Source organism: Populus nigra, chromosome 13, assembly GCF_951802175.1.
Source record: "Populus nigra chromosome 13, ddPopNigr1.1, whole genome shotgun sequence".
Classification (NCBI taxonomy): Eukaryota; Viridiplantae; Streptophyta; class Magnoliopsida; order Malpighiales; family Salicaceae; genus Populus; species Populus nigra.
This window is the reverse complement of record NC_084864.1, coordinates 5676621-5697993: the sequence shown is the minus strand read 5'-3', so window position 1 is coordinate 5697993 and position 21373 is coordinate 5676621. Positions and strand designations below refer to the sequence as shown.

The window sequence follows — 21373 nt, the reverse complement described above, 5'->3', positions numbered from 1 at the left end:
TGAAGTCATTTCAGCTTTACATCTCTCTTTTTTCTTTTAGGTGTTTACAGTATTATATGAGGGATAACTAGGAATGAATTATAAGATTAGCTTCAGCTAATGGTATCCATGTCGGATATTCGGAAATGAATTATGAGATTAGCGACTAATAGTATCCATGTTAGATAAACGAAAATGAATGATGAGATTAGCTTCGGCTAATGGTATCCATGTCGGATAACCGGAAATTAATTATGAGATTGACTTCGACTAATGATATCCATGTTAGATAACCGAGAATAGATGATGAGATTAGTTGCGGCTAATAATATTCACATTTGAAAGTACTTATTTATATGCTAAAGTAAAGAATACTAATGTGTCAATTACAATAAGAATTAATGTTTAAAGAAGCATATACAAATTGATTATAATTAGGAGAAAATGGTTATACATGGAAGGATGTTAGACACACAAGGATTCTTAGACCATAATACATGTTATTGATTGATGTTGAATATAGTTCAAATAAAATAACACGGTATAAGGTCGTATGAAGATGTGAAATAAAATATTAAGAATAGACTCAGTAGGAAATTATTAATGAGAATCTACCTATTTAAATGTTAACACAATTTCAATTATATGTCTATTGTCCAATTATACTATAAGAAATGTTTATACACTTACATTGAATTTGGTTTGTAACAAGGACGTTTTATGACCATGGTGTTTGGTAATTTATTAATAAGTATCTTGTAATAAACTATATAGTAGTACAAATAGACGACTTACATTTTGTAAAAACTTTATGATGTCGACATTCAAAATTATGATTGTAAATTATAGTGTGTATGAACACTTCATGTTATGAACATGATAGACATGTATCCTTCCTTTTGTAGTACTATCATATATTATATGTATGTGTACTGTACTTAAACACTTAATGATGTTTAATTATTGAAATGATAGATGGTATCATACAATGCATCGATGGAACATGATAAAAAAAAAATCACCCCCCATCTCCTGCTTATTATAAATAAGCAGTATATCATAAATCTATTGAATTTTGTGGGCTATTACACAACAAATCAAAATAAATTAAATTAGATAGATAACATAGTTTATCAATCACATTTCTATATAACTCTTAGATCAATTAGGTAACAGCTCTTTGTCTAAACATATCATATATTTTTCGCCTAACTCATACTTCTAACCTCATATGATCATGAGTGACTAATCCAAATTATATAGGTTAGTTAGGTATAACCCAATTCTATTGCATTAAACATATTCGGTTAATGGTAACCTTAAGTGACTCAATAAATTATCCATGAATAGAACTATGATTTTATGCATATAAAATTGGAAGGTAACTATTGATGTTTTCAACATTTACTTAATTTATTAATGAGGGATTTATTATCAATTTATTAGGTCTTCTATATAACATGACATAACAGATATACATTTCATACATAACAATTTATATATAAACATACACTCCTAGCATGTTATTCTAATTGGATGATTATGGACATATCTAAGCTAATTTCATTAAGCTATTGAAGGGAATTAGATGGTCAAATCCCAGGTAGTTGCAGCAAGTCTTCATAAGTCCTTAATGTTCTAAATATTATTTTAGAAAACTATGTTTCTAAATATTATTTATTAAGAGGCCGTTTGTTTGTGTGGTTGCTTCTGCGTTTGAAGCAACCACAGCAAACATGATGTTTGGTTCTACTAAAAACACAATTTAATTTTAGTGGGTCCCATACAATTTCACGTTTTGGATGCGAATTTTGCAAAGCAGCTCATGGCTGCTTTGCAAAATTCTGTGTTTACGTGAACAGTGCAATTCACTTGCACTGTTCGAGTGAACTTTTTTTTTTCAGTGTGTTTAGTTTTTGTATTTTTTTTAAAAAAAACTAGTTTAGAATGAATTAAATTTACTCGCATTGTCATGTAAATAATATTTTTTTTCCCGAAAAACTAGTGTAGAGTGAATTAAATTCACTCGCACTGTAATATCAAATCAATTTTATTCCTGATAATATTTTATCTAATTTTATTGCACGCTCAAAAAATAATAGAAACTGTAATTCTTGTCGAATGAATTTTGTACGTAATGGAATTGTAGATGGTTTAATAGCATAATAAAAAATATTTTATATAAAGTATTATTTATTTCATGAAGTAATAACAATAGTTAAATCTACAACATTTAAATTAAAAACCATCAATTTTAATATATATATATATATATTTTAAAATTATTTTATAACTTTAATTTTAAAAGCATTTTTAACCAAACACATTAAACTACTTTTTATTCAACCTCAATTTCAACCACAGTTTTAACCAAACATCTATTTTTTCAAACCAACCTCAATTAAAAGTACTTTTTATAAAACAACTTTTTTCAAACCACAACCACAACAGCTACCGCAATACCAAACACACTCTAAAACCATTTAATTAAATAAATCCTAATCCTATTAGGATATCATAAAACTCAAAAAATTAAATTAAATCTCAATTGTTCTCTACATAATAGTCATTGATCGTTTGAATAAGAATTGAAACTCTTTTTAAATCTCATTCCACCTTGACCAAGGATTTCTTAGTCAATACTATTTAAGAATAAATAGAACATTTTCCCTAATTCATCAAGGGTGATTAATCCTCTCTTGATCACTCAATTACCTTCATATAGTTCATGCTATACTAATGTCTGCCCCTTCATTACCTCGATTAAGATAGCATGTAACGATCAAAGCATAACATTCTTTATATAAGATAACTAGTTATCTCAAGTCTAAGAATCATTTACACAACCATCATCTAAGCCTTTTCATAGACATGAATGATCTTTCTATATGGGTTTTAAAATTAAAATAATAATAGTATATCATTAAAATTAAAACAAGGCAAGACACGCATGTCCTATTTAAAAAATTACAACCATTCAACCATCAAATAAAAGCATAATCACATTGGTTTTTAATGTCCATAACCATGTATCATGGATAATAACATATAAATATGCATAATCTAATTATTGCACTCTTCAATTCTAATTATTGGCTCTATGTCAAATTTTAAAAATAATATTGCTAACATTTAGAAATATTAAATGAAATGCAATTTGATAATTCCCCAAACATAATAAATTTTATTTAATATAATTTTTCTTTAATTTTTTTTTAAAAATTTAATAAGAAAATAAATTACATTAAAATTCTTATTAATATCCTAACCTATTTTAGGATTAATTAAATAAAATTTTCTGGCTTAAAAAACTCTCATTATTTTAGAAAACTATGTTTCTAAATATTATTTATTAAAACCATTTAATTAAATAAATCCTAATCCTATTAGGATATCATAAAACTCAAAAAATTGAATTAAATATTTTAATTCAATCCTAATCTAATTAGGAAAATTAATTCCTACAATTAATTTAATTTAGAGTTTTAATTTTAATGTACAATTATTATTTTATATATGGAGGGCTAAAATCATAATTTCAACTAAAAAAACCTAAAGGTAATCATAAATAAGTTGCACGGGTAGAATTATTGTAATTCTACCCCTAAAAAACCCTAAAAAGTTACAAGGAAAAAATTGTAATTTTGCCTCTCTTCATCTCTTTGATGTAGTAGCTGTTGGCGTGGGCACACTACCCACGCCGGGAGCAGCCATGAGGTTGCACCAAAAAGCTCCTATGATGCCAAGCACTACTCACAGCAATGCCTGTAAAGCCTAACATTGCATGCGGCTGTGTCCAGAAGGCGCCGGGTGTTGCTCCTATTAGTACCCATGAAGCCCGATGCTACATGTGACAATGTCTAGAAGGTGCCATGTTAAATCATGTTTGCTCTCTATATAATAGTCATTGATTGTTTGAATAAAATTTTAAACCCTTTTCAAATCTCATTCCATCTTGGCCAAGGATTTCTCATTCACCTAGAATAATGAATCCTCTCTTGATCACTTAAGTATCTTCATATAGTTCATACTACACTCAATCCCTGTCTTTTTGTTACCTTAATTAAGATAACATGTAATAAGATCAAAGTATAACATTCTCTATATAAGATGACTTAGTGATCTCAAATCTAAGGATCACTTACACAATCGTCACGTGAGCATTTCCATAGATATAGGTGATCTCTCCATATAGAATTTTTATGTGGGTCAATTTAGTGTGTATATATTTTATGACAATCACCTGCATATTAGTTCTAGGTATCCCTTATACCTTGACTTATAAGAACAACTGCTTTCTTTTATAAAGAAAATAACATATTACATACCAGTTTTTATGGCTCTCATAAATGTCCAGTGTTTAAGAGAGCATTGACAAAGAAGGTTTTAGGAACAATGCTATGATGCAATAAGAATCTCATAATTATAATAACTTTATAATTGTTTTTGCAAAATATTTTTATCCCATAGACTTTATCTTTACTCTAGATTCATTAATCTAATATTATATGAATATTAAAGATAAATTAAGCCTTTATTAATAATAAATATATATTTACATGAATATAATAATACCTGTATAATTAACCGATCGACTACAAGATATATTAAACTAACAGGTGTACCTCGTAACCCTTATTTTAATTATGAAAATTATATTAAAATACAAAGTTAATGGCATCAAAATCTTAATTAAGCAGCAGTGCCAACATTCCCTTATACATTAAATCAATTCTGTTAAATGAATTGAGTGAACTCATCCTCATGATCTTACCATTAATCTTAAAAAGTCCACGTAGTACAATAGTCACAACATTTAGGACGAGAATGATATTTTGTAGTCCAGATCCTGTATCCAACAAAACAATTATCTTCTCATTATTCAACAGGAAATAGTGGATTAATGAATTAAACTTAATCCTAATTAACTTTTTGTCCAAACAAAACAAATAGACACATCATTGATCATTTCTGTTATCCTTTTTTTTTACCTTAATTCTTTGGCATAGGTCTTGTTTTTCTTGTATGGATTTACCTAAGACATAAAAGTATATAGTAACATAAGCTGGGTAAAGTATTTGGTAAATCTTGAGAATTTCTATAGAGTTAATCTATGGTTAATTAAATCATCAGAATTAAATTTATAACTAATAGTTTCTAATATGTGTTACTCATTAGATTTCTAATATGTTGATTCAAATATAAATTATAATTCTAATTAAATAGAATTAAATAAATTAAACCATTTAATTTTTATCAGCTTTCATGTTCTCTCTCCTCACTACCCTCGTTAGTATAATTGGAAGAACTAAACCCAAAAATAAAAGTAGGAGAAGAAAAAGGTGAAGAAAGGCATTTGAAAACTCTTTGAATAACCACTTATTTATCACACTTGAACTTACCAACCAATTCCTTTAACTAGCAATAATTAATTAATTTATATTTAAAAATCAGGTGCATCGTCTAGCAACGTGTCATGAGCCTCTAAATACTAGAAAAGTTATTAGTGGTTTGACTTAACCTTTCGGTAACCGGTTTCTTAGTGTAATTAATATCTTTTCATCAATAATTTTCTGAATTAACATTAAAGCATGTAGTATGTCTGCTATGTTAAATCATATTTGTTCTCTACATAATAGTCATTGATCGTTTGAATAAGATTTAAAACTCTTTTTAAATCTCATTCTATCTTGACCAAGGATTTCTTAGTCAATACTATTTAAGAATAAATAGAACATTTTTCCTAATTCATCAAGGGTGATTAATCCTCTTTTGATCACTCAATTACCTTCATATAGTTCATGCTATACTAATGTCTGCCGCTTCGTTACCTCGATTAAGATAGCATGTAATGATCAAAGTATAACATTCTTTATATAAGATAACTAGTTATCTCAAGTCTAAGGATCATTTACACAACCATCACCTAAGCCTTTTCATAGACATGAATGATCTTTCTATATGGAATTCTCATACGGGTCAGTTTGGTGTACATGTCGTATAACAAGCACCTACATATTAGTTATAGGTATTCCTTATACTTTAGCTAATGAGAATAATTACTTTCTTTTATAAAATAAAAAACATAATATGTATCAGTCTCCATGACTCTAATAAATATCAAACATTTAAGAGAGCATCGACCAAGAACTTTTTAGGAACAATACTTTGATGCAATAAAAATCACATAATTATAACAACTTTATAATTTACTTTGGAAAACATTTTAGTTTCATAAACTTTATCTTTACTCTAGATTCATAAATCAAATATTAAATTCATTAATCTAATATTATAAATATCAAAGATAAATTAAGTTTTTATTAATAATAAATATTTATATACGTGAATATAATAATGTCATGTGTAACCAACTGATTGACCACAATACATATTAAACTAATAAAAATTACTACAAGGGAAAAGATATATGGATTGTTTTTTTCTCTTTTTATTTAGAGAGGATTTGGCTTTTGTCTCTTTGCCCAGTATGAATTGAAAAGGGAAAGAGAGGCAGAGATAAAATGTTAATCTAATATCATATGATTGAAGGTTAGGGATTGAAGAAACAAATTCTATCGCCCCTAACAAAGCTTTCTATATAATTAACCAAGTTTCGCAATTTTCTATAAGAGCTTAACCTGTCATCTTAAGTTTACAATATGGTTGTTTTAACCATTAGCATCGTACTGTAGAAAGCTTGTGTCTGCACTAAATGCATTTCTTGGTAGGGACCCGCTTCTTGGGCCGACCCAACTAAACAAGGGAATTTGGAATAATTGGAGCCTTTCTCATACTATAATAGATTAAATTGCGAGTATTATGAGTTGTAATTTCTAGAGTAGAGAATTGAGAAGAGAATTGTGATAAAGGGAACCATATAATGAAGCAAGGAACAATTTTCCTTTTTCCTTAGAAAAGAAAAGGAGAGACATGGCCCATTAAAAAACATTCAAAGTCAGACCTAACTTCTCAAGAATATGTATAGCAAGAGTTCAAGATAAGGATCATCCCTTTCCTTTGCTTATGTAATTGTTTATATTTTTATAATGCTAGAATGTAATAAACATTATATGTATTTTATACTACTGTATATCATGAGAAATATTGTTATGTAAATATTACCTATGAGCATGAAAAATATTGATATATGAATATTGCTTATGGGTGCGAGAATTTTTGTGATGTGAATATTGCCTACAAGTAGGAGAAACATTATCATTTTGTAAATGTTGCCAACAAACAAGAGAAATATTATTATTGTGTGAATATTGCCTCCGGACGTGAGAATTATTGTGATGTGAATATTGACTACGAGCAAGAGAAATATTGTGATTGTGTAAATGTTGTCAATGAGCTAGAGAAATATTATTATTATGTGAGTGTTGCCTACAAGTTAATACATATATGAGTTGTGATCAACCGCCATGATAAACATCTAAAAAAAAATCATAACTGACTAGCTGACATGTTGGGAGCTACTAGCATATGTCTTCAGATATTTGGAATACTGTACTTTGAGCAGCCGATAGCTAGTGGCATCTATGTTCAAATGACCAAAATAATTAGCTTTGACTAGCAGATGGCTGGTAGCATTTGTGTTTGGATAATCGAGGTAATTTGCTTTAACTAGCCGATGGCTAGTGGCATTTGTGTTCACATGACCAAGATAATTTATTTTTTATTAATTGATGGTTAGTGACATCTTTGTTTAGATGACCAATATAATTTATTTAGTTTACCAAATGCTAGTGGTATCGGTATTTAGATGATTGAGATAATTTATTTTGATTAACGATGATTAGTGGCATCTATGTTCAGATGACCGAGATAATTTATTTAGTTTACCAAAAGGCTAGTGATATTGGTATTTAGATGACCACGATAAATTGTTAGTTGGGTTGAATTGAAAGAAACCAAAAGTATTAGTATGACGTGATTGTTGGAATATTGAATTCACATAGAAGTTAAAGTATGAACGATACATGAGCTTCAAATAAGGAATTTAATCTATTATCTGTAATTACTAAATAAGTTAAATGGTCATGAACATGTTTTATTTATTTATTTATCGTATTAAATCTAACATGATGGAATAATCTAATTGTCAAGTTCCTCGCATGTTAGGGTTAACTAGTAGATTTTATCGTGCTACCTTTTCAATATAAATATGAATATTGTAAATCATAGTTGTTAAATGGACATGTATTAGAATTTGACACTTTATCTTGGACTTGTAATTATGTTATGGTAATAACATTATCATGCACTTGTATTTTTTTTTTTTTGTTAAGTTTATGAATCTTTACTTAAATCCATTGAAATGTAGATAAAACTCTTTATGTATGTTTGTATTCAAATGTTAGTATTTCTTGTATTCTATGAGAAAATATATCTCGTAGATTATGAGTTCATTAAATTATTATATGTATTGTGTATGATTTATGAATATTTAAGGATATGTCATATTGTGTTGTACTAAGATAGGATAAAGTCCAGAATAGTTGGACCTTGATAATAGTTATAATTGTGATATATAAATGGTGAGATGTCGATAACTTTGTATATATAAAAGAAGGGAAACTTTGCTGAGTTTTAGGCGGGGATAAAAAAAATAGCCTTATTTTCAAGGAAGTTTTATGATTTATTTTACTCAATTTGTTTGTGAAAATCTGAGATGTTACAATTTAACTATGGAACTAAAGCCAATGAAGATTTTGGATCGAGGTGAAAAATTATTAAGGAACAAGAAGGTTTATTTAATAAGATTATGAAGGAGTATTTTTTTTTTCAAAAAGAGACTTGGAAAAGTGAATTAGAAATGAAAAAGAAGTATCCAAATTTGTTCTTAGACTTAGGTACGAACCTAAATCAAACCTAAATTTCACTGATAGAATTTTTATGAGGGGTGTAAAAACATTAAAATGAGTTTTAATAAGTGTTAATCTGACATAATGTTTGTAAACCCTCTAGTTTAAAAAATTATGATTTTTAATAAATGATGATAAATCTTGTTGGAAGGATATATATATATATATATATATATATATATATATATATATATATATATATATATATATTGCCCCTATTTTAATCCTTCTGCATTATGTTGCCCTAATAGTCTCCTTCATGCCAGCGTTAGATGAAGGATTAAAATAGTAACATAATAGTATGTAGCGTTGTTATACCTGAGAATAATCTTTTAGATCAGGTCACAGGTTTCCAGCTGATATACTGATTTTGTGAAAAGAATAAAGAAATAAACGCAAACAAATATAAACAGATTTCTGATGCAAATGAACAAGGCAAGACCAACAATGTCATGATTCTTGATCAAACACAAAGCATACTTAAATGTACAGAAATATAAAATATAGCAAGAATGTAAATAATGAAAATAGAATCTTACTTAAATTTGTAATGTAAATCAATACAGGAGATATTGGTTACAGAGGAGAATGGATATAGGTTACAGAGTAAAATCTTTTGAGGGAAAAAATGATAGTCTGCCCTGTAAGGATTTAGGAGTCTCCTTTTATAGACGAGTTGACACGAAAGAGGCCAAAAATATCTTTTGAAAAGCCTGGAGATTCCTTCAGAACCCATGTGGTATTGCTTTTTGGAAAGCCTGGAGATTCCTCTAGAACCCATGTGGTATTGCTTTTTGGAAAGCCTGGAGATTCCTCTAGAACCCATGTGGTATTGCTTGTCGTGATTGGGTGACGACAAAATAGAGATTGCCTATGTTTTTTGTTTGTTGTCTTCTTGCCACCGACACTTGATTTGTTTGTTTATAGCATCAGATAATTTTTTGTAGAAAAAAGGCCTAAAACAAAATGGGTCTGAAACTAAGGGACTCAAAACAGTTGAGTCGAAAGGATGTGGGCTCGAAACAGATGAGCCTTAAAAGCTTGAAATACTCTTTTTTTTTTTAATGTCTCTTGATAGGTGGCAGAATGCAAAGCAGTCATCTTCATTATCGTTTCCAAGAGAAATGGCAGGAGATGTCGAGTCAGATGAGCTGGATTGGAACAAGACTGTTTTCGAGTCTTGGCTTTGTATAATGTCTTGTACTATTTGGAGGTATTCTTTCTCAGTTTTAGCAGAGGCAAGGGGAGCTGCCGTTTGAGCTTTCCGAGCTAGAAATTTTGATTGAGGATGATGATCAATAATAGAAGCTGTTTGATGTTTTTGTAACCATTCCGTAACAGCTAATTTGAAACTTTTAAATTCGGCTGCAAAGGAATCCCACCATTTGATTTTGAATTTGCGAACAAGTATTGAAAGTCCATTTTGGAGATTATAATCATAGAACCATGAACATACCCATGGAATAAAAAATATTGTATAGAAAATGAGAAGGAAAGGAAACTTCGATTCAGAAAAAGTTGATTGAAAATTATTTTTGAAATTGAAGTAACTATTTTTAAGTAGAGGATATTCTTTGAGGTAGTCAAATGGAGGTTTCAGGTCTCCTTTCGATACGAGGATTGGCGATAGTAAGGCTGTGGGGATGTCAGGGAAGGGAGTGGGTGTCTTTTAGGTGTGTTAGGGAGTATAGACATGATAATAAAATACATTCAGTTAGAGGCGATGATGGGTGATGTTGCTGGAAAAACGGAAGAAAAAGGTGCATGCACAGACCAAAATATCTTCGTTTTGGTGCGTGCTTTTTGTTAGCAAAACATTGATATTTTGCTTAAAGGGGGGAGTTTCTATTTTTTAAGTTGGTCCTCCAAGTTTTCCTCCTTTTTTTCAGTTCGGTCATTGTATTTTTATTTTTATTATTTTATTAGCCAATTACATCTTTTCTCTGAATTTCTTTTAATTTTGTATCTAATTATATATTTTCATAGCCTGTCACTCCTTGCCCCTCTCAATTGGTGTTTGCATTTATAATTTGTTTTTGTTTTTGGCTAATTGCTTCTTTTTTCTCATTATCTCTTTTAATTTTACCTCTAATTACATTTTTTTCCCTCTCTTGCCCAAAAACAAAAATATGCAAATATAAAAACCTTCAAAATTAAAACCTTTGAAATAAAAACCAAAATTAGGAAACTTGTCAAAACAGAATAAAACTGTGATTTTTTAAAAATTTATTTTTCTTTTGCAATTTTTGTTTCTTATTTGGACAAGATTTTTTTTTTTTTTTTTGCTTTAGAGGGGGTCAAGATTGGGTTATTACATACATCAATAATAATAATAATAGAGAGTTTTAAGAGTAAACATTACAATTTATCTTTTTGTAACAATAGTAAAAAAAATTATTGTAATAACAGAAAATCCACAAAGGTTAAAAGTACGGTACTATTTCAATCATGTTATTTACTTTTTTTTACAAGTTCTGAAATGACAAAAGGACAGCCGCATCATCTTGGCAGTAAAATTTGTTTGTGACTGAACACGGGTGCCTAGCAACCCCATGCCATGTCTCTTTTGCGACCATATTTAAGGGACCAATTAATTCCCATATGGGATTCCATACCTCTCCCTCATAAGTTAGCTATTGGAAGGAAGAAGGAATGCAACATCATCAATATGTGAAGATAAGTTATTTATAATTAAATCTATATTTTCTTCACTATGCACTTGAATTTCTACCGATTCTCAATGCAACTAAATCACGTAGTCTTCTTCTAGTTAGGTTGAAACGCTCTTCATTGATTATAACACTATTGAAATCTTATGCTTGCCATTTAAAGCTCAAATGAAGAGAATGAAAATTCTTTATCCATAGGTCATAGTTTTATCCATTCTGTATTTACTATACACAACTAACATTCATATGTTGAAAATCACAAATACTTTATTTATATATTAATTCAAATAGTTTTTTTTAAGTAAAAAAAAAAAAAGCATCCAAGAGAGGGTTTTATATCAAAGGGATAAATAAAAAAAACTTTTATAATTTACTTATTTTTCACTTTATTTTTATTCTTTCATAAATTACGTTTTATATCATTGGTCAATCAAAATTCTCAAATGGAATAAAATAACTAGATTATTCTTATGTAATTTATGAAAGAATTGTGACACTTTCATACAATATTCTCTCCCTTGTCCATAATCAAATCAACATTAAAATCAAATCTTTTTAATTAATTTCTCTCTTCTTAATTGCTATGTGCATTGTTGATTCAGAAATGATTTGTCTAGTCTCATACTTTCAAATTTTTTCCTCCTCAATTTTGTGTCTTTGAAGTGTTTTGGGTATGATTTTGCGTGATTTTAGTTTGTGATCTAGCTAGGATTCTCTAATTTGGGTTTTTTTATTGTTTTAATTACTGGAATTTCCCTTAGATTTGTTTTTTAAAAAAATCAGGTCAATATATATATTTTTTTAAAGAGTGGGGTTTAGTTGTTGACGTTGTTTGGGTTTTAGTTTCTCCTCTTTTCTTTCTACAATTTAAAGAACTAAAGCAACTTCTCTTTCTGCAATTCTAAAAACCAAAGCAAAATTGATTTTGGACCAATTTCTTCATCAACCTCTCACTTCACTCCCCGCTCTATCAAAAACCCAAAATTCCTCTCCACTTTCCACACAAAACATTTATCTACATTTGCAATTGGGCAATGACAATAGTAGAACCAAACTAAAGTTGGCAAAAAAAAAAAAACATGCTAAATTAAGGGAATCAACTTGTGATGAGTTAATTTTATTAAATTTTTTATTTAGTTTTTGTTTGGATTTTTAAAACACATTGGCTTGATGCACATGTTAGACCCAAGATACTTGAATTTAATAGTTAGTCAAGTCTAAGAAAACATGAGTCTGGCATGCATGCCACACCCAAAGCACATGGACTTGGCAGTTAGCCAAGTTCAAGGCGCTTGGACTTGGTAGTGTGCCAAGTCCAAAGTAGAGTGAGTTTGACACACGTGTCAGACCCAAGACGCTTGAACTTGGTTTCCTTGAACTTGGCTGACTGCCAAGTCCATGTGTCTTGGGTTTGGCAAGGTGGCATGGGTCTAGCACATATAGCAGACCCAAGGCACTTGAACTTGGCAATGCGCCAAGCCCAAGGTGATGTGGATCTAGCACACATGATAGATCAAAGACGCTTGGACTTTGCAATTAGTCAGGTTCAAAATCATGATCATCCTTCTTTGACATATCTAGGAGAACGACCAATCTCCATTGGCTCTAAGCTCATGGAAGAACTCAGTCTCTATAGGTTTAGCTACACTTAACGTTTTAAACTCTAACCTCCATATACCTTTTTAGGTGTATATAAAAGTCCTTCAAGGACCACCATATTTCCATCAGGTAAGAAATATTTATCCCTCATTAACTACTATCAAGGTAATCACACTGCAGACTTTTTTTTTTACAAAAGAACAAGATATATATGCTATAAATACACCATGAGAGCTTCATAACAAAGGTTCACAATCTACAATTTTCTACTGCATTTATATTTTCAGAGCATCTCTCTATAGAATATTCTTGTATTTTCTCTCTCGAAAAGATATTTATTTAAGCATCAGAGAGTCCATACTTCCATCAAAGAAGATTTTTTGCAGATACCAGCCATGAGCTGCTTTGGCCAACCAAGAACCAAGTATAAGTTATCAAATATCTTGATTAGAGAGAATGAAGGAAATTGTTATTAACTGATTATCTAATTTAAGAGCCTTATTTATAAGCTAGTCGGATTTTTGAAATATACTCATATTACACATTAACTTTGAGGATATAAAATATTAAAAATATATAAATTTCAGAAAATAAAACGTAATTTTTAAAGAATGGATTCAAATAAAAAAAATTAACTACTATATATATATATATATATATATATATCCCTAAATCAAATAGTAATCACAAGGAACAATGATCTAACCTCCACTTTCTGTTTTTTTTTTTAAATCCTTTTTCTTGTATGATCAGTGAGCTCTAATGTTCAGTCGGCCTATAAATAGCTAGACCTTCTGCATCTGAGCTAACACGAAAAAAGAGACCTTCAACTCAAGCCCCACATGTCTTTCAAAAAGAAGCTACCCTGCTCCATAAGAGTCTCTTTTCTCTTCTCTCTCCTAGGCATCTAACTCCATATATGCCAAATGAAGTTCACATGCCATTGTTTCTAGTGAAAAAGATAAATCTCCTCAACTATCAAGTTTTACAGTCGGATCTCCACCAACTCCCTACTGCTGCTCATTATCCACAATACAAAATTCATCTTCAATTATATGATAACGCTCTCAATGCCATTCACCAAAATCTAATTACACAAAGTTTTTATACGTAGAGAAGCTTTTGTAAAACTGTTATTTTCTCTGGTCTCCCAAAATTTGCAGCCATGAATCAACTGATTACATTCTTTGTCTCATCCTTGTTTATCAACTCATTGTCTTCAATGGCTGAACCACCTAAAAAGATTAGTGCTCATATCACTGTAATGGGTATTGTTTATTGTGATATCTGCTCCAACAACAGTTTCTCCAGACACAGTTACTTCTTACCAGGTTTAGTTTCAAAATTCTTAAGAAATTGCAAGAAAGCTTTCTATGTTAAGATGCTAACATTGTCTCTGATTTTCTTGATAAATACTAATGTTTATCCAGGAGCTGAAGTTAGAATGGACTGCAAGTTCGAAGCAAGCTGGCACAAAACCAGAGAGCAGATATCATTCTCAGTGAACAGAACCACAAATAGGCACGGAATGTACAAGCTAGAAATTCCTTCTGTTGATGGAATTGCATGTGCACAAGCAGCCATTGACTCCTCCTGTGAAGCCAGCTTAATGTGGAGTTCATCTAAAGCATGTAATGTTCCTGGATACAAATCTTCAACAAAAGAGATCGCAATAAAAGTCAAACAACAAAATATCTGCATCTACAGCCTTAATGCACTGAATTTTAGACCATCAAAGACAGATGCTGGCTTATGTGGAAATTGAAAGCCTTAAAATTATTGACTATATGGCTCTCTTATATTGTCTAAAGCCTAAATTTTCCCTTCAAACCTTAGATTCCTTCATTATTCCTGCCTGTAAAGCACATGCAATTTCATTGTCATCCTACTCTCCCAAGCCCATCGAGGTTTTCTCACCTTTTTGTATTCTGCAGGCTACACAGAATTTTGGGAGCTAAATTATTAGCAGTATTTTTTAATTGTGTTGGTTTCTTGCAGCTTATACTAATATGTTTGAATAATTTGTGAATTTAAAGTTCAGTGTTCCAGGTGTGTGGCTGAAATTTCCTACCTCTTTCGCTTTTCTTTCAGATTAAACTTCTGCTGCAAAAAAAAATATCTGATGTATATAAAGAGCACTTGCAAAGAATGATGAACCTTTAATCATTCAAAACTGTTACGTTCCTATCAATTTGGCATGGTCAAAATTGTTACTTTAATAAATTTTATAATACGTTTGGGAACGAGGTGCAGATCATGTTTTCAAAAAATTAAAAAAATATTTTTACTAAAATTTAATATGTTTTGTATGTTTTAGATTTTTTTAATGTGCTGATGTCAAAAATAATTTTTTTTTAAAAAAAAATCATTGGCATGCATTTCGGCATAAAAAGTTATTAGAAAAGCAACCATAACCACAATGCCAAATACTCTCTTAGTTTGTTATATATAATATTATTATATTCATGTAATTATACTATTTGTTATTAATAAAAATTTAATTAATCTTTAATACTTATATAATATTAAATTAATGAATCTAATATTTGAATTGTAAATCTAGAGTAAAAATAAAGTTTATGGAACCAAAAAGCTTTGCAAATGAAATTATAAAGTTGTTATAATTATAAGATTCTTGTTACATAAAAACATTGTTCCTAAAATGTTCCAGGTCGATACTCTTTTAAATATTAGATATTTATTAGAGTCGTTTAAACTTATATATATTATGTTCTTTCTTTTATGAAAGAAAACAATTGTTCTCATAAGTCGAGGTATAAGGGATACCTAGGACTAATATGTAGGTATTTGTCATAAGACATATACACTGAACTGACTCGCATGAGAATTCATATGAAGATATCACACATGTCTATGAAAAGGCTCACATGACGGTTGTGTAAGTGATCCTTAAATTTAAAATAGCTAAGTTATCTTATATAGAAAGTATTATGTTTTGATTTTGCTACACATTATTTTGACAAATGTAACAAATGGAAAGATATTAAATATAATATAAACTATATAAATGTTTTTGAGTGATCAAGAGAGGATTCATCACCCTATATAAATTAGGAAAAATGTTCTACATGTTCTTAAATAATATTGATTATTAAATCTTTATGCAAGTTGGAATGAGATTTAAAAGGAGTTTTAAATTTTATTCAAATGATCAATTACTCTAATGTTGCGAACAAATATGATTTGATATGACAGACACACTTTATGCTAAAATATTTAAATTAGAACATTATTGATGAAGATATAATAATTACACTAATAAACCTGTCACTGAAAGGTTAAAGTTAAACCACTTATAATTTTTCTAATATTTGGGGGATCATAACACGTCGCTAGACGGTGCACATGATCTTGAAATATAAATTAATCAATTATTGAATTGATAATAAATTAAATTGTTTGATTTATTTAATTCTATTTATTTAGAATTATAATTTATATTTGGGCTAATATATTAGAAACTTAATGGGTCACACATAGTAAGAATCATTAGTCAGAAATTAAATTGGGATAATTAATCAAGTGTAATTTGATTGGAAATAATTTTAAAAATTAAATACTAGAATGTATTTAATTTAGGAATTATAATTCTAGTTCTAGAATAATCAAGTAGGGATTTGATTGATTAAATTTCTAAAATTATCTTTAAATAATATATAGATATTATTTAAGGGTAATATATATATTTTATCATTTATAGGGTTTTTAGGATTCCCTATAAATATAAAGTTATGTTTAGACATAGCAATATCTCTATTCTAAATAAAGCTTTTAGGAAATTTCTCACTGGTGATTCGTGTAAATTATTGTTGAAGGCCGGATAATTAGACAACTTGTGATTTACGACAACTTATCCTTTAAAAAATTATTTAAAATTGAAAAAGATTAAATCTTTAAATAATAAATCTTTAAACAACTTTAGATTTACTAAAGAATTTTCAAAGACTCTCAAATATTATTTTAAATTTATTATTTTTGTTTCGTCTATCAAATTTAGACCCAGCACAAATACCCCCTCCTAGTAACTTATTGATTTTTTTGGTGAGATCCCTTCCTATTTGACATTTCCAATAACACAGAGTGACCAAGTTCCTCCGTCTGGATCACAAATCCAAAACCATCAGCAATAACTGGCAGAAAAGGTAATGTTAGTCATGACATTTTATCTCAGAGGACCGTAAGCAGAATTGCGCATATCATGATTGTACAATCTCCTTCTCTTTTCACATGTGAATGTCTCACTCACAGTGACACTAACCAAATTGTGTAGAATTTTTCATTAAATCTTAATATAAACTACAATAGATACACCTAAAAATGTTGCCAATACAAGTTCCAATAGACATGACCTGACAAATGAGGTAAACTTTAGGTTCAAGAACATAAATTCACCTCTAATTCTAACAAGGACTGTTTTAGGAAGCTTCAATCAATTCAGCCCATTAAACAATAGTGGAGGATAAACACAATAAAGCCACCATGGTGAAAAATAAAAAATAAAACATACAGATAAACTTGATCTCTAAATCTGCATCAGTTCTTGGAAGATCTTCATGGCTGAAGCTGGCAAACCCAGAAGCACGTTTATGCTTTTTCTTTGTTTGCCATGAGGTAGGAACAGGATGACTTCCTTCTCTGGTAATGCCACTGGCCCTGATAGAACTGGCTCTCCCCATCCAAAATCTGTAGTGTAAAAAGATAGCCTAGACCAAATAGTAATCAAGAGAGTTGAAGCCAAAGAAGGCCTTGCTCTTGTTACTTCAAAATAATCCATAGCAGATCTCATGTGTCACCATTTTAATTGCCTCTTTAACTAGCCCCACTGCATGCGATAGTGGCTTGTCTAGGAGTTCCCCTGCATGGCAAAAAGAATTGGTCAACACAATTCCATTCCCAAAGTACCCTTTTGGTAGTGGGGGGTTATATTTAGGCCGTCCATCAACAGCAAATAGGAGCTTTGTTTGTTGATCAGGCTGTATTCTGAGTGCCTTTGTTCGAGCTCTCCACACAAAAGCTGAGAGCCCTTCAAAAGTAGTGCACTTCTCAAGTACCCCATCTTCCATGGCTTTCATTTTGATATTTTCAAGCATATCAGAATCGAAATAGAAAGAGCTGTTGATCGTTTCATCTTTGTAGAGGTCAATTGTGCTAGACTGGTCTTCTATCTCAGCGAATTCTTGGTGGAGGTACTCAATCTTTGGTGGGTTACGGGCTTTAAGTATGCTTCTGTCTATAAATGGAGGGACACAGAGTGGCAAGCCTCTGGCTGTTTCACCCCATGAGTTCACAAATTCCATAGCACCAATGCCATCAAACATACAATGATTCATGCACAATCCAAGTACAAATCCTCCACATTTGAAGGTGGTGACCTGGAAAGTGGAGTTAATTAACACCTTGGATCAGATTGAAGTTTAAGTCTCCGAATTTAAAATAATTGCTGGAAAATGATCATTGTGCTATTTAATCATTCAGGATGATGAATGACACTCGGACATTTACGACAAACACCTAAGAATATCTAGATACATGTCCGAATGTACGATTTTAATCTAAAGATATTAGTCCCAAATTGACAGACAATGGTAGGAAAAAGAGAACAAACTTAAAAAGCATAATATGGAGAGGTTATAAAACCTGAGCCACCAAAAGAGGCATATCCAGTATGTTCTTTTGCATCAGGAATGTCATAAACCAGCTTCCCAAGAGTCTTTGGGTCAGGCTTTGTTATGTCACCGATCTCTTCCATTGCACAGTTTGCTTCAGCCTCAACAAAAACCACTACAACATTATCTAGTTTTACCGACGGACCAATTTCGTCGGTGACAGTAATGAAATCCGTCGGTGAAAATAATAGCGACGGACTCACCGACGTACCACGTCCGTCGGTAAAACGGTCGTCGGTAAATCCCATTTCCGTCGCTAATGCTGTCGCAAATAAAAAAAACCACCTACCGACGGAAACACCGACGGTTTACAGACGGATACGCCCGCGCCAAAAAAAAAGTTTCCCGCGGGAACATTACCAACGGAATAAATTCGTCGGTAATTTCAAGGGTAATTACCGACGGCATTACCGACGGAAAATCTGTCGGTAATTATGGCATGGCTGGTAATTTTGTTGCAACTCTCTGTGTAATACCGACGGATTATATCCGTCGGTGATGCCGTCGGTAATGATGGCATAGATGGTAATTGTTCAGCAACTCTCTGTAATTAATCCGTCTGTGATTCCGTCGGTGACAGCGCCACGTCACTGTACGGCTATCTCAGTTTGAATCCCTCGGTACTTTCCGTCGGTAAAATCGCCTGACGTCACCACGCCGTTGCATATTTCCAGACGAACTGTATACCCCGTCGGCGAAACCGTCGGTATATACCGACGGAATTTTTCCGTCGGTATATACCGACGGAATGACCGACGGAATAAATCTGTCGGTATATACCGACAGATTTGGAGACGGAATTATTTCCGTCGGTAATAATTACCGACGGAAAAATTCCGTCGGTAATTCTGTTGCTTTTCTCCGGTTTTCTGGTAGTGAACAACACCTTCTCCCGTGCAATTTACAATAAGCTTTCCCTCCGAGCTTATTGTTAGCCGCCTGGCAAGAGGATAGTAATGAACAAGAACCTTTTTCAAGGCATTCTTCATCAATTCTCCAGCATTTCCTTTCTCATATGACTTGAAGCAGTAGATTGTACGCACAATCACCACAATATTTTGGTCAAGGTTGGAGAGAAAGTAGAGACCCTTCTCTGTTTCCTCAACTGGAGGAACAAGAGTTGGCTTTCCTTGTTTCACAATTAGTTGAAATACATTTCTGTTAGAGCTCTCCATTGAGGCAAATTTTGTTGAGAATTCCTACCGGTGATGTACTGATAATTGTCCATTTGAGACTTAGCACACTGAGACACAATATTTAACGTGGTTCGGCAAATCACTTACATCCACGGGAGAGTTTCATATTATTAGAGATAGATAAAGAAGAGGTTACAACACATATACATGGAGGAGGAGGATTACATCCACTCTACTCAACTCCCATTGCTCTCACACACACTACTGCACAAGGCAGTAGGGCTGCTGCCCTTGGCAGCCCCTCTTTCTCTCTTGGTCTCTCACATTCTGTAGTCTCTCTTACTCACTTTGCTGCTCTCTCTCAGTGCCTATTTATAGGCAAGAATGGTGCCACCAACTCCAGCTCTTCTTCAACAATGGTGGCTGCAAACTTTGACATTTTGGATGGTTGCACATGGTTGGTGCAGCTCCAACTTCAGCTGGTACATTTGTCAATGAACAGTGCCGTCCATTTATTGCACATTAATGGTAACCAACCCAACAATCACCCCATTTGCCATTCATGTGGGGCAATTGTCTTTTTGCTTCTTCAGCACAAGCTTGCATCTTACAACTCTTCCAAGCTTACCATTCCGAGAGCGTCTTCGACCAAGTTTACAAGTACTTGCCACACCTTTCAATGACCAGAGTCATCAAAGCACACCCTTGCTCACACCAAAGGATCACTCCAACCAGATGGTCTCCCAAATCCCATATAAAAAGTGTTAACGCTTGTCTCTGTGACACAACATTCCCCTTCGAGCATATCAACCATGCTCATTCCAGAATGATTGTTCAAGCCTTACAACAAGACTTACAACACCCCCTCAAACAAAAATTTCCTTTCCCAACTGCGACAGTCATTGAGTATTTCAATGTGATTAGGAGCTCACCACTCTTCCAAGAGTCTACTCATCCAGGAGTTACGTCTGCCTTCTGTTCCACTATAGGAACCACGCCTTACTTCTTCGTAAGTCTCTTGCTCTTAGTCTCAAGAGTTCAAGTAGCTCTCCACCTTTAACCATGGGGACAATCCATTAAAGGTTGATCCATATTTGTCTTCATACTCTGAGTATTACAATGCCATCACCGAGTTTACCACCTTGACAAGACTCAACTTGTTCCCGGAACCTGTGCATGCCCTTTGCTCATTCCTAGCAGTCGCGTCTTAATGCTCCACAAGTCACCCACTTATTGTCCAAGGCAAATGTCTTCTAGCTCATTGATCTTTAGCATGGGGGCAATATCCATCAAAGTCAATTCGGCATTTGTCTTCATACTCATCATAGCCATTTCATTAGCTATACACATGCATCTGTCCACTCATATCCAGCCATCACATTGGCTATGAGGCATTCTGAACTGGGCTCATATCATAGCCCTCACACCTTCTC

At 31.8% G+C, this 21373-nt stretch overlaps 1 protein-coding gene and 1 pseudogene across 1 annotated transcript; one reads left to right on the top strand and one right to left on the bottom strand.

Annotated features, from left to right (window-relative positions):
* The first annotated feature begins 13976 nt into the window (after window positions 1-13976).
* On the top strand, window positions 13977-15096 carry LOC133671653 (pollen-specific protein-like At4g18596). Its single transcript, XM_062092466.1, has 2 exons — window positions 13977-14448; window positions 14548-15096. Exons 1-2 carry the CDS (start codon window positions 14283-14285, stop codon window positions 14880-14882), a joined length of 501 nt encoding a protein of 166 aa, XP_061948450.1. The 5' UTR covers window positions 13977-14282; the 3' UTR covers window positions 14883-15096.
* A 2296-nt stretch (window positions 15097-17392) lies between these two features.
* Window positions 17393-19979, bottom strand: LOC133670597 (omega-hydroxypalmitate O-feruloyl transferase-like; annotated as a pseudogene).
* Window positions 19980-21373: the final 1394 nt, after the last annotated feature.

Bases quoted from the DNA above. Each gene is read 5' to 3' on its own strand.
- LOC133671653 (XM_062092466.1), top strand. From the start codon at position 14,283: ATGAATCAACTGATTACATTCTTTGTCTCATCCTTGTTTATCAACTCA. The intron at 14,449-14,547 runs GTTTAGTTTCAA...ATGTTTATCCAG, and splicing joins ACACAGTTACTTCTTACCAG to GAGCTGAAGTTAGAATGGAC.